This window comes from Chaetodon trifascialis, chromosome 8 (genome assembly GCF_039877785.1).
Source record: "Chaetodon trifascialis isolate fChaTrf1 chromosome 8, fChaTrf1.hap1, whole genome shotgun sequence".
NCBI lineage: Eukaryota > Metazoa > Chordata > Actinopteri > Chaetodontiformes > Chaetodontidae > Chaetodon > Chaetodon trifascialis.
Genome location: NC_092063.1, coordinates 14322558 through 14336487, shown reverse-complemented (window position 1 = coordinate 14336487; position 13930 = coordinate 14322558). Strand labels below are relative to the sequence as shown.

Below are 13930 nucleotides of genomic sequence, written 5' to 3'. Positions count from 1 at the left end.
TTGTTATTTTTTTTTTTATAAAAAGGTGTGCAATCTGAGATGATTACATTGAATTGCTCCTTATGCTTGTTTTCCTCTGATTCATTTTCCTTAAATAGATTTTGTAGGGTTAGGGTTAGTGTGTAGTTTCTTTCTTTAAGATGATCAAAAACAAGGTGTCGCTGAATCGCTGCAACTCATGCAAGTTGTTGAACATTGAAAAAAATAATTCCAAATACTAAAGTAGTAATAAATCCTGCTGGAGGAAATAAATCCTGGGAAAGTTAAGGTAATGTTCATTAATTTACACATGTCTAGATTAAAAAAAAGAAAAATAGATTTACATGTTTTACTGTTATTTGTAAATTTAACTATATATTTTTAACTGTGGGATTGGTGTCTGTAACTTTGTTTCTAAACATTTCGCAACGTTTTTTTTCCTGAATGCGCCTCAAGATTTGACTGTCCGCAACTTTATTGTTCTTTCAACAGCATAAAGCGACGACGGTCTGACGCTAAAGCCTTTGAAATGGCGTTGATGTAGTTCAATACGCCGTTATTTGTAGTTATTATGCTCGCCTAGGTCGGTCGGGTTTTAGTTTTCTGGTTCGGTGAATTTCTGGACCCATATATTTATATTTATTTTGTGCATTTTGTAGTTGATAAACAAAAATGTGGTAAAGCAAACTGCTAATAATTTACGTTGCATAATTAGGCCGCAGCTACCACCGATCTTGCGTAGGGATTACAACGGCTTTTGAATGCGTGGCCTGCCGCAGCTAGATGTTGGTAAGTTGATAGCGATAAATATCGATTTCACTCTTCTTTATGTGACTGAAATTATTCAGCTGTATCGGGTGCACGTAGCGTTTCTTACAAGTTTCAATGCTAAATATATTGCACAACTGCTTTCTTGTGTAAGTTATCATCTTCTGAAACGCTCAGTGTAGCTACATCGGTGGCTAACACGGCTAACGTTAGCTTTCTTGCTAAACGCGGTAGCAATACAACATTTACGGCGCACAGCGTGTTTACAAACAGCAAGCAAACGTAACGACCTGCCAGTTATGCACTGTTACCAACTAGCCTCGTTAACAGAAGCCAAATATTTATCATTTTAAATCTGGGACAGGTGTAAGATAACTGTTGCCTCTTCAATTATGTATTTGAAGAATACGAATTAGTTTTATCTTCTTACGGTTAATGCTACCGAAACGACTGGTTACCCAGCTAGTTGACTGAACTTGCGTCTCAGGTTGCAGCAAAAGCTATTGTACGTTCTGGCAGTTCTGTGAGAAGTATCTCTTATTATTCACGTACTAATGAATGCAACCCAAATGTGTTATTGACATGTCTCGCGACAAGCTATTAACGTTTTTTTTTTTTCTCTCCAATATTTCAACAGGCTTCCAAGTGAATCTCGGTGGACATGTGTATCTGTAACAAGAATCTGGACGTGAAGACTTGCAGTGCAGTTCAACAGTATTTTTGCCCGTACTACATAATTAATAAAGCAGTTTGTTAAATAGTCCTTCCCATATTAATTAGATTTTGGCATTTAACATCAATAACAGTTGAAAGCTATTTCCCACACACACACACAATATGGCATCGGTGCCAGTGTACTGCTTGTGTCGCCTGCCATATGATGTGACGCGCTTCATGATCGAGTGTGACATTTGTCAAGACTGGTTCCATGGAAGGTAGGTCATTTCAGAGCTAACAGTAGGTTGAATATATTGTTGTCTGTATGCCATCAAATGCAAATAATATGTTGTGTGATTTATGATGTGGTTATATTTGATGTCTGAGTAGTATGATTCTTCTGGACATATTCTGTATTTAGCCCATCGCTGTTCATCTATCCGATCTGCACATTCTTTGTCTGATACAAGAATGTTTTCTGTGTAGCTGTGTTGGAGTAGAGGAGGACAAAGCAGCTGAGATTGACTTGTATCACTGCCCTAACTGTCAGGTCTCCCATGGGCCATCTGTCAGTAAGTTAGCAGTCCCTCAGTGTACGTTTCTTAAACTGTGAATGACTCTATTGGTAACTTTTTCATAAAAATGCACTTATCGATCTTTGTCTCACCTTTGTTTCAGTGCGCAAACGACGTGGAGGCAACAAACAGACAGATGGTGCTGCTGCTGGAGCAAGAGATCCAAGTCGGCCTGTGAAGACAGGGAGCCCACAGTTTGTCAGGGAACTACGTAGCCGCACTTTCCCAAAGTAAGTTTGTCATTCAAAAATTTAATGTTAAAACCATGATTTGCTTTAAGCGATGCACCGGTTTTAGTGCTGATCAAATATTCTTTCAAAAACTAAAGATGAGATGTGAACATAAGGTACTTTTTTATTGCATTGTCATTGCAATTGTTTGCATTATGTTGTACAAGTGTTGATCTAGTATAGAAATTACTGTGCTTAACCCCCCTTTTTTTTTTTAACTTCCCATCCTCCAACGGTTTCTGATCTTAGGTTGGTTGGAGAGCCTTTGTGTTACTGTAACATAATTGTAAAGCAGGCTGTGATCATAATCAAAACTTGTGTATGGGTGTATTTGCATTTCTATGACAGTGCGGATGAAGTCTTGCTTAAGCCGTCTGGGGCCCAGCTCACAGTCGAGTTTCTGGAAGAGCATTCGTTCAGTGTTCCTGTCATGGTGCTGAGGCGGGACGGCCTTGGCATGACCCTCCCTCCATCATCATTTGGTGTCAGCGATGTGGAGCACTATATAGGTGAAGTTTTGACACATTTGGTACTAAATTTAATTACATGGATGTGTACTGTTCTTTGAAAATTTTAAGCTGATGTGTATCAAGGGAATTCCCATTTGTTTTCTGTTTTGTGTTGGTCATGGTAACTAAGTCACCTACACTTCACTCAAACTTGGTCATTTTGTTTTCATTGCAGGTGCAGACAAAGAGATCGATGTAATCGATGTGTCTCGCCAGTGTGACCTGAAGATGCGATTGGGAGACTTTGCTGAATACTACAACAGCCCCAACAGAGACAGAGTGCTCAATGTCATCAGCCTGGAGTTCTCTGAGACTAGGTACACAAACAGATTGACTTTTCTCACTGCTCAGTTCTGCATTATAATGCAGTGTTGTGTTACTTGTTATTACTTCTTACACTTATTACTTGTTAATCTTACTTATATATTAAATTCAGTTGATGTTAAAAAAAAGAAAGAAAGAAGTGAGAACTGTGTTGTTTAAGTGAAGTTGTGTTGGTTTGGAAGTGATTTTTTGAAGACTAAAGACAAGTGTTGGACTTGCTTCAGGCTGTCAAACTTGGTGGAAACGCCAAAGATTGTGAGGAAACTGTCATGGGTGGAAAACCTCTGGCCTGAAGAGTCTGTGTTTGAACGCCCCAATGTGCAGAAGTACTGCCTAATGGGAGTGAAGGATAGCTACACAGACTTCCACATTGACTTTGGAGGCACCTCAGTTTGGTACCATGTCCTCAGGGTGAGAGGAAAAGTCATTTTGTCGCTTGAATCCATATTATTAAAAAATGAATCTGTATTATTTTAAGAGCTTGTCTCTCTTTGTCTATTCAGGGCGAGAAAATCTTCTACCTAATTTCCCCCACCCCAGCCAACTTGGCACTTTTTGAGCGTTGGAGTTCCTCATCCAACCAGAATGAGATGTTCTTTGGAGACCAGGTTGATATGTGCTACAAGTGCTCTGTTAAACAAGGAAATACCTTGTTCATACCAACAGGTGAGCTGTAATATTTGTTTTGTTAGTTACATGAAAAATGTTTTCAGCAAAGATGAATCAAATAATATTTACACTTTTGTCATTTGCTTGTCTTCCAGGGTGGATTCATGCTGTGCTGACTCCGGTGGACTGCCTTGCCTTTGGAGGAAACTTCTTGCATAGTCTCAACATTGACATGCAGCTGCGGTTAGAAAAACTTTACTTGCTAATGGTTTCCCTGTTACATACTAAAAGCAGAAAATCAACCACAAATAACCATTAATGTTTGACTTTTCCTGTACTGTTATCACTTTTAGGGCATATGAAATAGAGAAGAGATTAAGCACAGCTGACTTGTTCAGATTTCCCAACTTTGAGACTGTGTGCTGGTATGTTGGAAAGCACCTTCTTGATACCTTCAGAGGTGAGGGAGTTCACCGGATTTCACAGTATTCATGTTATGTACTTGAGTGGCCTGTGTTTGCCGCCTGTCCTTGTGATATTGTTAACCTTGTGCTGTTCTGTCTCACAGGTTTGAGAGAAAACCGCAGACACCCTGCCACTTACCTGGTTCACGGAGCTAAGGCCCTGAACAATGCTTTCCGCAGCTGGACCCGTAAAGAGGTAGCTAAAATCTATTCAGTTACTCAGTCTTTACCTTTATGTATGTAATTCTTTTTGTTTCATTACTTAGTTTATTTCCCTCTATCCTTCATCTCAAAAGACAATATTGAAATGTTAAAAGATGATTTGCTATTTTGGGAAGTAAGCTTAGAGTTACATAAGAAAGTCGTTACCACTCTCATATCTGTAAAATATGAAGCTTCAACCAGCAGCCAGTTAGGTTAGCTAACTGCCTACCAGCACCTCTAAAGCCCACCAAGTTTTTTGTTTAATCAGTATAAAAACAACACATTATGGTCTTATGGGGGGGTTTGTGTGTTGGACTATTTCTTGGCTTCCTTGAGCATTTGTGAGGCAACCAGCGGAGACTCTAGGAAGTTACCGATCACAGCCAAGGAATAGTCTGGCATTTAACCCCTGGTGAAATGGTGAATGGTCAATTTATGCTTCGGTTTTGTACTGATTAAACAATTGAAGATATAACTTGTTGAGTAATGAGCCTTAGAGGTGCTTAAAGGTGGATTTTGTTAACATTTCGCAGAGCTGTGCTAGCTGTTTCCTGGTTTTCAGTCTTTGTGCTAAGCTCGCTGGCTGTAGCTTCAGTGGTTGGGTATGAGAGTGGTATTGATCTCCTTGTGTAATTCTCCGCCAGAGAGCGTATTTCCTAAAATGTCAAACTATTCCATGAATTTTTGAATAGAAATAAGAAAATTTTGGATTAGATATGCCTTATTTTATGTCACTTCAACTTAAAAGCATGGTGTGAGATGACTCATGTCTCCTTGTATTCAGGCTTTAGCAGAGCATGAAGTGGAAATTCCGGAAACCATCAATACTCAGACGCTAGTGAAGGACCTGGCCAAGGAGATTCGTCTGGTTGAGGTAAGTATTAGAATCCCTGAAAGTTTGTGCACGTTCTTGATATCTATAATATGTGTGAAAACAGATATTACTGCGACTGTTTTACTGACTAAACAATACTCTTCTCCTGTCATAGGACATCTTTCAACAAAACATTGGCCGCACTGGACCTCAGTTTCCTGGTTCGCCACTCTCTAAGGCTCCCCTTAGCACCTCTCAGAATTCAGGGCGTCCCCCTGGAAAAAAGAAAGGACCTAAGCCCAAGGATGTTATGGGGGGTCTTGGGCCCCCAGGAACCAAGAAGAAGAGTCAGAAGGGGCTACGAAAGGCAGAAGCAGGAGAACTTGACCTGATTGAGATTCACACCAAACATACACTCAAAAAATTTCAACCTGGCAAGTCCAAAAACAAGAACAAGGTATGATGTTTGCAGCTGGTTTGTGATGACAGTGGAAATACTTTCTCATCCTCATGTTTGTTTATTTATAATTCTTATCTGTCTTTCCAGTTGGAGTTGCCTTTAGAGGAGCTTGAGGGGAAGTTAAATAAAAGCAAACTGAAACTTGTGCTGACCAATGGAAAAATCCAAGGGTGAGTCTTGCAGCTTTTAAGTGTGTTCCTATTACTTTTGTGATTGTATGGTCTTACAGAAGGTTTGGGTTCTTACCTGCCAATCCTCTGGCTTTAGTAAGAAGGACGGCAGCAGTAATGGTGCAGGAAGCACTGGAAAGTACAAACACCTTGCTATAAAAGGATCCAGTCTGTCTGATTTGGAGTCTGAGGATGAGCTGCAGATTGATGAGACCCCTCCTCCAAGACGCAAGCCTGCAGGACCGAGCAAGAAAAAGAAACTGAGTGGTGAGAATTTTAACTTTAAACAAGAATATTCTGAATGTTGTAGCTCATGTATAGAAGCACATTCTTTAATTCCTTTCCCCTTCCAGCAAAGTCTGTGAGATATCAGCATAGCTATTTGAACGCTTGGACTGTTGGTACCTAATTAAGTTTGGTAGTATAGTTTCAAATCCACTTAGTTGGTGTAACCGAACTGTGTTAAAATGTGCCATCAGGTCTTCCGAGGAAGCTGCCTAGAGCCAAACCCTGCTCTGACCCCAATCGCGTCAGGGAGCCAGGAGAGGTAGACTTTGACATTGAGGTGAGATTATAATAGACTACACTATGGTCTTGAGTTTAGCTTTGTTATGCTTTTTAAACTAAACATACCAGGTTCTACTTCCAAGTTGAGCATCGAACTGGTCACACATTATGTTTGTTACACGGTAGTTGCTCTCTAAATTCTCTTTCTCCTTCCCCCAGTTGAATCACATTTCACTGGTTGCTTTATCAAGCTAATTGTCCCACAGTGATAAATACTTTTTTTAGTACAATCAAGCTGGTTGACAGCATTTCACAATCTACATGCTCATTGCACAATATGACCAATCGCTCACTCCTGAGATGGCCAGTTTAAGTTATGTATACTAACCCGTCTAACAGTAATTCATGTTATGTTTTGATAACTGCGTACCTGTTGAAACAGACACAGCATCATACACTCTGTCCAATGGAATGAATGGCTTGTGTAACTATTAGTGTTTAAGTTGAGTAGAACAACACTCCCCCCCCCCCATCAATTTGTTTACTGCGATATGTGTCATGCATTATCCACAAGATAAGAACATTTATTAGCACAGCACTGACTCCATAGTAACAATAGCATGTTTGTCTGCGTGGCTTCAGGAAGATTACACCACAGATGAAGAGGCGCTAGCCGCCCACGGAGTGAAGGGTGGCGCGGGGGGCATTCTGGACTTATTGAAGGCCAGCAAACAAGTAGCAGGCTTGGACTCTGCAACACTCAGGTTAGATCTCCTTGGTCACCAGTGATTCATTTATTATTTTATTAATTTAACACTCAAATTCAGCATGTCTGTGATGGTGTTATAGAACATATGTATTGCAAAGGGTACATTTACTTGGAGTTTCATGATGTTTGAAGCTATGTATTTGAAACACACCTCCTGATCTTTGGGAACCAGCGAGTAGAATCGCAATCGGTCAGAACACAAGTGGGAATGAATGTCTCACTGTGTTGTTGCAAGAATCCATTAACCTTTAAAACTTGCATAGCTCACATATTTGCAGTGGCTCTGACACTATGCTATGTTTAGGAGGTTATTTTTGAGATGATGAGCGATTGCTCAACTCTGTCCTTCCCTCAGCGAGGAAGCTCCAGCCTCTCCCAGTACCCGCGATGCCATCCAGGGTATGCTGTCCATGGCCAATCCCCCTTCCTCGTCCTCGTCTTCCTCGTCTTCATCTCCATTATCTATTTCTGGAGGGCTGACAGAGGGATTAGGGACAGTCAAGGAAAAGGGTGGCAAGGCTGTATGGGTGACTGGTGGGGTCAAAAAGACAGGAAGTCCTGAGAAGAAACCTGTCATCCAGCGGCCTGGAAAACGGCCAATTAAACGGCCAGCGCGTCACCTCAGTGATGAGGAGAGCCCAGATGAGCAAGAGACTCTGGGAACCTGTTTTAAAGATTCAGACTATGGTGAGCAATACACTCAGTGTCTTACACCTGCCGCCGTACACGTCAAAGCATTAAAGTTTATAACTTTTATTGATCAAACCAGTGTTTAATTATGACAATCACATTTTGAAGTTTACCCGTCCTTGGAGTCTGATGAGGAGGATCATGCTAACAAAGCTAAGATGAAGCGAAAGAAAAACTGGGATGACACACCCTGGAGCCCAAAAGGTACCTGGCTTAAACATTGCTGCAAGATAGATAACATGTACTTGTAAGTGTTCTGATGGTTGATCTCTTGATAATTTCACTTATAGCCAGGGTGATGCCCACGCTTCCCAAACAGGATCGGCCAGCCAGGGAAGGTGCTCGAGTTGCATCTGTAGAAACTGGTCTTGCAGCAGCTGCTGCCAAGCTGGCACAACAAGTGAGTTGGGAGACAAAGGCTGTTGGTCTTTGACATATATGCCCAGTGAATAACATGAAGTAGAAGCATCATTAATAAAAGATAATCATTCTTCCTTTTTTTCCTTTGGTTTTGATTCAGGAACAGCAAAAGCCTGCTAAAAGGAAGTACACCAAAAAGCAGCGTCCTCCAGCTCCTGTCGTCACTCCTCCGCCTGTTCAGACTGAGCCGGCCCCACCCTCACCAACACCTGCTCCAGAGTCTGCAGCAGACTTCAGCCCAGACAGAAGGATGGATTACTACTCTGCTAGTCTGTTGGACCATGAGTACACAGCAGGACCAGGACCTTTTGGCCCTGGAGGCCCGAGAGGCAGCGGAGCCATGGCCCCTGGTGTATTCCTCACTTCACGCCGGCCTTCACTGTCTCCGCAGAACAGCAGCTCTCACTCTGGTGCATCCCCTGCAGGCTTAGCCAGCCAGGGCGCAACAGGGGTTGGTCAAGGTAGGCATAAACCTAAAGCATCGACAGCATAATTTCACACCTCTGTGACGGCATATTTTCTCACGTGTTTTCCCCTTTCTTGTTGATTCAGGGAAACGTCCAAAAAAAGGACTTGCAACTGCAAAACAGAGACTTGGGAAAATTCTGAAAATTCACCGCAACGGCAAACTTCTCTTGTGAGAGATGTTGGAAATATGGCTGAAGACTTTAAGTGCGAATGAAGAAAATGGCTTTTGTCAGTGTAGATCTGAAGGACATAGAGATGGTGATCTATATTTTGTACTCTAGATACATTTGTTTACTGTTTTCACCTGTTGTTGAACCTCACTTTAACTTGTCCTATCCTGTTTGCCCAGCTAATTAGCGGCCTGTTTTGGCATTCCACTTGTCCATATCTGCATCATGGTATTTTCTGAGATCTGTGACTTTAAACAAATCACTGTAATGTGCTAAGTGCATGTTTAATTTGGTAAATCACTCTTAATGATCACATACCATTTGGCAATAGAAACTGGAAATTGTGACACAAAATTCAAAATGACAACCATCATTGTTTTAACCAGCCAAACTAACTAGTGTAATACATTGACTCAATCTAGTAGTTGTTCAGGCTGTTTCTAGTGGTTCTGTTCATGCAAAGATATTTTACAGTCCGTCACGTTTTTTTCAGATGGAAGAAAAAACTGTTTTGCACAAATCTAAGATGTGCACATGGTCCGCTCCCAGTATGCCACATGTATTAATTCTTGTTGAAGAATTTGTCACTGATGTTTGTATAACTAATTTTCCCTCACATATTGTTGCTTTACACAAGAAATAGTAAGCAATTAACTGATGCCAAGAGTAACAGACATTTCTATTTATTTTGATTCTATTTATTTAACAGCATTTTGCCATCTCTTAGCCTGTTTTAAAAGAATGTTTTTACCACTTCATCGTCTAGGGCCCTACTGTAATTATTGTCAGCCACTTAATACCTGTACAAAAAAATGTATCCATTGTTTTTTTTGATTTTTTTTTTACAGTTAAGTTGACATTGTAAATATTTGTAATATTTGTAATTTATATAGATAAATTGGAAGAGCAGAAAAATATTATGAAAAGGTTCTAAGAGACTAGTTTCCTGCAGGTTGCCATGCTTTGTTCCCCAATTGTTGGCAACATTCTTGGGCATCTCGAGATTTGCTTTCTCTCCACAGACTCTACTAGTGATAAAGTGGCAGAAAAATTAGATTTGTGTGAAAACATTGTGAAGGTGCAGGATTTCAAGTGATGATGTAAATATATGTTGTAATTTAAGTTCTTTTATAGTTCAAAAACTTTGAAATCTTTCTTAACATAACTTGTACATGATACATTGCTGTATTTGGAAAATATCTGAAATGGCTCATTTTTTTATATTTGTACGCAGTAATTGTCATGCTTAGTTTGTCATGTTGTCTTGGCAGTGTAATAGTGGAAGTGTTCTGGAAAAAAAATGCCCTTGTCTTATCTCATCCGTTTAGTTTTATATTTGATTATTGTTGATATTCCCTCTTGTGTTGGTGTATACTGTGTGTTTTAAACATAATGTGTTTAAATACGACATGGAACAGATAAAATATACCTTGGGCAAAATTTCTTTTTCCATTGAATTTATTTTAGGATCATCAAAATTGAGATTTGTCGGCCAAATTAATTGGTTTTCTCTTTACTATGTTTTGTTCTACCGGAAGGCTCAGTTTTCATTGCATTGACACTAAGGTGGGATTTAGGGAATTTTCTGTATTGGAAAGTCATCATTAAGATACAACAAGTAATATTGTGTTGTATTACATGTATGTAATACATGTACACTCATTGAGTTCCTACAATGAAAGTACAGTTTCATGTTAATAATACACTTTAGATACGACTTTTGAATGATTTGTGGTGACTCCAGATTTTCTCAGGGTTTTTTTTTTTGTTGTTGTTGTATGAATTATTGTACTTTTATTTTCATATTCAAACATTATTTGCATTGCTCAATTTTAATACAACTTTCCCCATCCAAATAGGGGTTAAATGCATTTGTTATTAAAATGTCCAGTCTTTATTTCCTAATTGTCAGTGAATTTGAATACACTTTCCTAATAAACTGAATTAAAATATATTTTTAATAAACCCTGGAGAATTCTGCTGTGTGCTTTCGTGTGCACATCTTATCACACGTTGGAGGCTGTAAATACCAGTTAATAGGCGGTGTGTCCTTTTAAAATATATCTATACCTTTTCCGGACGAAAACGCATTAGCGTCGTTTTTCTTCAACAATTACAAGGGAGTGCCTGGGTAAACGCAGCAGCAGGTATTCTCGCGAGATCCAAAACTGCCCTACCACTCGCTAGTGCAAGATGGAGAAGCAAATGTAACACGCATTCGAGGTAAGCAGAAAGACTTATTGCATAGTATTTACATGGTTTTAGCTAACCGGTGGCATACATTTTCCTTCCTCAACAACTCCCGTCGATGATTCGCACCCATGTCTTGGATCCGAGACAACGAAACTAGTGTCTTTTTAAGGGTAAAGTACGGATCATATACTGTGGAAACCGCCATTTTTAATTTAGCCATGATTCTACTGATAGAGCATTGTGCGGAGCTCTAACCGCTAGCAAGTTAGCTCGCGCGAAACCCTCAAACATACACGCCACACACATATACGCACACTTATGTCCACTGTGTGGGTATGTGCGCCTCTGTACTACAAGACAAATCAGTATCCTCGTTAAATGGATATTCACTTTCGGGAATGGTAATGCAAACAACCGGCGAGAGTTAAAATGTGTGTCAGGTTGCAGATTTGACTTTTCGGTAATCTGCTAACGTTAGCCGTCAAAGCTGAATTGTAACCGAAGTAATTAACGTTAGCTTAAACTGCTAACGTTAGTGAACCTAGCTAGGTAGCCTGAGCTTTCAAGTTTGCTAACCTTGGCTCAACCATTGTCTTAACTTTAAAGGTGTAACCTTAAGTAGCCACTTTATCTGAGCAAACAATGTTAGCAACTTACAGTAACCGGGTTGCAACTAACCAAGATAACTTGGGAGCGATAAACGAGTTAGGGCGTATAATAATGTTACTCAAACTTGGGTACCATCCACGGCCATTACTGTATTTTGTGATGCAGATGATTTGACCAGTTCACAACGTCAGTAGCTAGGTTAGTATTAACGTAAACTCTGTTTTGTTGATTGTGGATGTAATTGTCCACGGAGGTGTGGTAAATTAAATTCGTTGATTAGGGGAGCATCACACTGTCAAATTGTCTGAACTTACAGCCACCAAAGTGCATCATATTTACAAGTCTTTGAAAGCCAGTAGTGATGCCTCTTAGTGTGCCCAAACTTAGTGTGCTCAAACAATGTGAACGTGGTAAAGCAAATCTGTGGCGGCTGTCAGGTTCTCCTTTGCTCCTTGTCATCCTCTCAGTCAGTGACTACAGTGGTGGTATGACAGCAGGGGGAGTGGATTTGATCCAAGCACAGCCAGCTGAAAAGTGGACGTATAAATGTTTTGTCCCAAAGTATATGAGCCTTTACTCTAAGTGTGGGACATCTCATTAAATTCATTACATTTTATCTCATCATACACATGATGTGATTTTAATTACAACCCTTTATGTACCAGATGATTTTAGTGATAGTAATGATCTAAAACTCAGAACACATTTTGTAACTGGGTTATTCATTATGAGACTTGAAGACATTTACATTCAAATTGATTGACCTGACTAAGACATGCACAGGTTGAGCAAATGCAAGTCTTGAGTTGAGCAGTCTTGTTGTGTGGCAGACAATAATAGAATTACAATGAGGACTGATGAGTTTCTAGTTCACGCGCCTGATAATTATTAATAACCCACATAAAAGATATTAAAGAAATCAATTTGTTCTTGTTCTTGAATAATGTTGAACACATGCTGTCCAAAGGAGTGGACACTTTTTCAAAAAATTTTTGAGGCTTGTAATATTAAGGGTGAAACAGCAAACGTCTAACAGAGAGATTATGTATACACTCGCACTTGCATATAAAAGGAAGTCATGCAGACCCCAAAGGTAGAAATATTGAGATGGGTTTTGATATGTCAATGGCAGAGAAAGCCCAACACATTGACCAGCATTATAACATTATTTCTTAATATATTTGGGCTTGAGCTTGCCATAAACACATATCCTTTTCACCAGCTTTGTTTGGTGTGTAAATCTGTCAGTTTAAGTGTTTTGCTGATATCAATCTGATCTCATTCTGTCATATGTGATTTGATTGTTTGTTATGTGTTTTCAGATAGTTTAAAGAAACTGCAAAACAAACAAAGGACGAGGATGGTGGAGCTATTGAACCAAAGCAGTTTCTGGTATGTACTGCTAATGTATTTAGTACATTGACTCAAACTGTTTTGTTGAAACACATGAACACAGACAAGATACAGTGATTTACTATGAATATTTGGTTCCTAGCCTGTACCATTTTCCAAAATAAGTTAACGACTACTTAGAGTTGATATCATCAACCATACATAATAGAAAATAGCAAGAAGTCTTTCTGGCAATGCAGTTAGGTATATCTGAATTATTTTGTTAGTAACAAACTAAACCCTCTTCTTCCTCTGTGGTCTTATCTATCCACCCAGATGGTGCCGGGGTGATTTACTGTAATTTGCATTGATCAGCTGTAGTTCACCTGAGTACAACGGAGCTCAGTGGCACAAGAATTGTGCTGCTCATAGAACCAGAAATCTTTGCTTTAGAAAAAGTCACCAACTCTTAGATGATGAGCAGTATGAGATTTCTGAATGTTGGGGGAGGGGTTGACAGTGATACTCCTTTTTGATAGATTCACAATTATCCCTGAAATGTGTTTATGATATTAAGGAGATGGAACCAAATACTGTATATAATGAGAAATCAGGTTTTGAAATAAACCTGAGTGGAAGTCAAGTCATCATAAATATAATAAATTCATCTGTTAACAACATGACAATCATTTCTCCTGATAATCCAGAGATGGGTCATTTTACTGTATACAAGTGAATGTGTGAATGAAATTTATGGAAATAATCGGAATGAAATTGAATATTGCCAAAAGAGGCATTTTTGGTACTAACGAAGATTGTTGTTACAGAGCAGATGAAACTCTAGACATAATGTGTAATTCTGTAAATTTTATATATATGAAGTGTTTCTTGACATAGGCACATAGAATTTTACTTTGGCTAGCCCAAAAAAATTATCTACTGAACTAACTGAAGAATTATCAACATTAAAAGTTGATCAGTGCCATTACCAGTGAACTTCAATCAGCTG

General features: G+C 39.4%; 2 protein-coding genes across 12 annotated transcripts in view; both read left to right on the top strand.

Annotated features, from left to right (window-relative positions):
• Positions 1 to 458: 458 nt before the first annotated feature.
• Positions 459 to 10767, top strand: phf8 (PHD finger protein 8). Its single transcript, XM_070968707.1, has 22 exons — positions 459 to 768; positions 1385 to 1682; positions 1891 to 1976; positions 2083 to 2209; positions 2558 to 2718; positions 2894 to 3035; positions 3267 to 3453; positions 3546 to 3708; positions 3807 to 3894; positions 4005 to 4111; positions 4220 to 4311; positions 5104 to 5193; positions 5309 to 5590; positions 5681 to 5763; positions 5861 to 6030; positions 6243 to 6328; positions 6913 to 7034; positions 7395 to 7726; positions 7838 to 7933; positions 8020 to 8129; positions 8250 to 8610; positions 8702 to 10767. Exons 2-22 carry the CDS (start codon positions 1585 to 1587, stop codon positions 8788 to 8790), a joined length of 3072 nt encoding a protein of 1023 aa, XP_070824808.1. The 5' UTR covers positions 459 to 768; positions 1385 to 1584; the 3' UTR covers positions 8791 to 10767.
• Positions 10768 to 10963: 196 nt separating this feature from the next.
• huwe1 (HECT, UBA and WWE domain containing E3 ubiquitin protein ligase 1) overlaps positions 10964 to 13930 on the top strand; it is a 40452-nt gene continuing 37485 nt past the window's right edge. For all 11 annotated transcript variants that reach the window (XM_070968706.1, XM_070968699.1, XM_070968704.1 and 8 more), the window contains exons 1-2: positions 10964 to 11010; positions 12912 to 12981. The gene's annotated coding sequence lies outside the window, so the exon portion shown is untranslated. The remainder of the gene's footprint in view (positions 11011 to 12911; positions 12982 to 13930) is intronic.

What these genes read in the sequence shown, in the direction of transcription:
- phf8 (XM_070968707.1), top strand. Translation starts at nt 1,585, where the DNA reads ATGGCATCGGTGCCAGTGTACTGCTTGTGTCGCCTGCCATATGATGTG. An exon ending in TTTGGTACCATGTCCTCAGG is followed by an intron (nt 3,454 to 3,545) that starts GTGAGAGGAAAA and finishes TTGTCTATTCAG; the next exon opens with GGCGAGAAAATCTTCTACCT. An exon ending in TACCTTGTTCATACCAACAG is followed by an intron (nt 3,709 to 3,806) that starts GTGAGCTGTAAT and finishes CTTGTCTTCCAG; the next exon opens with GGTGGATTCATGCTGTGCTG.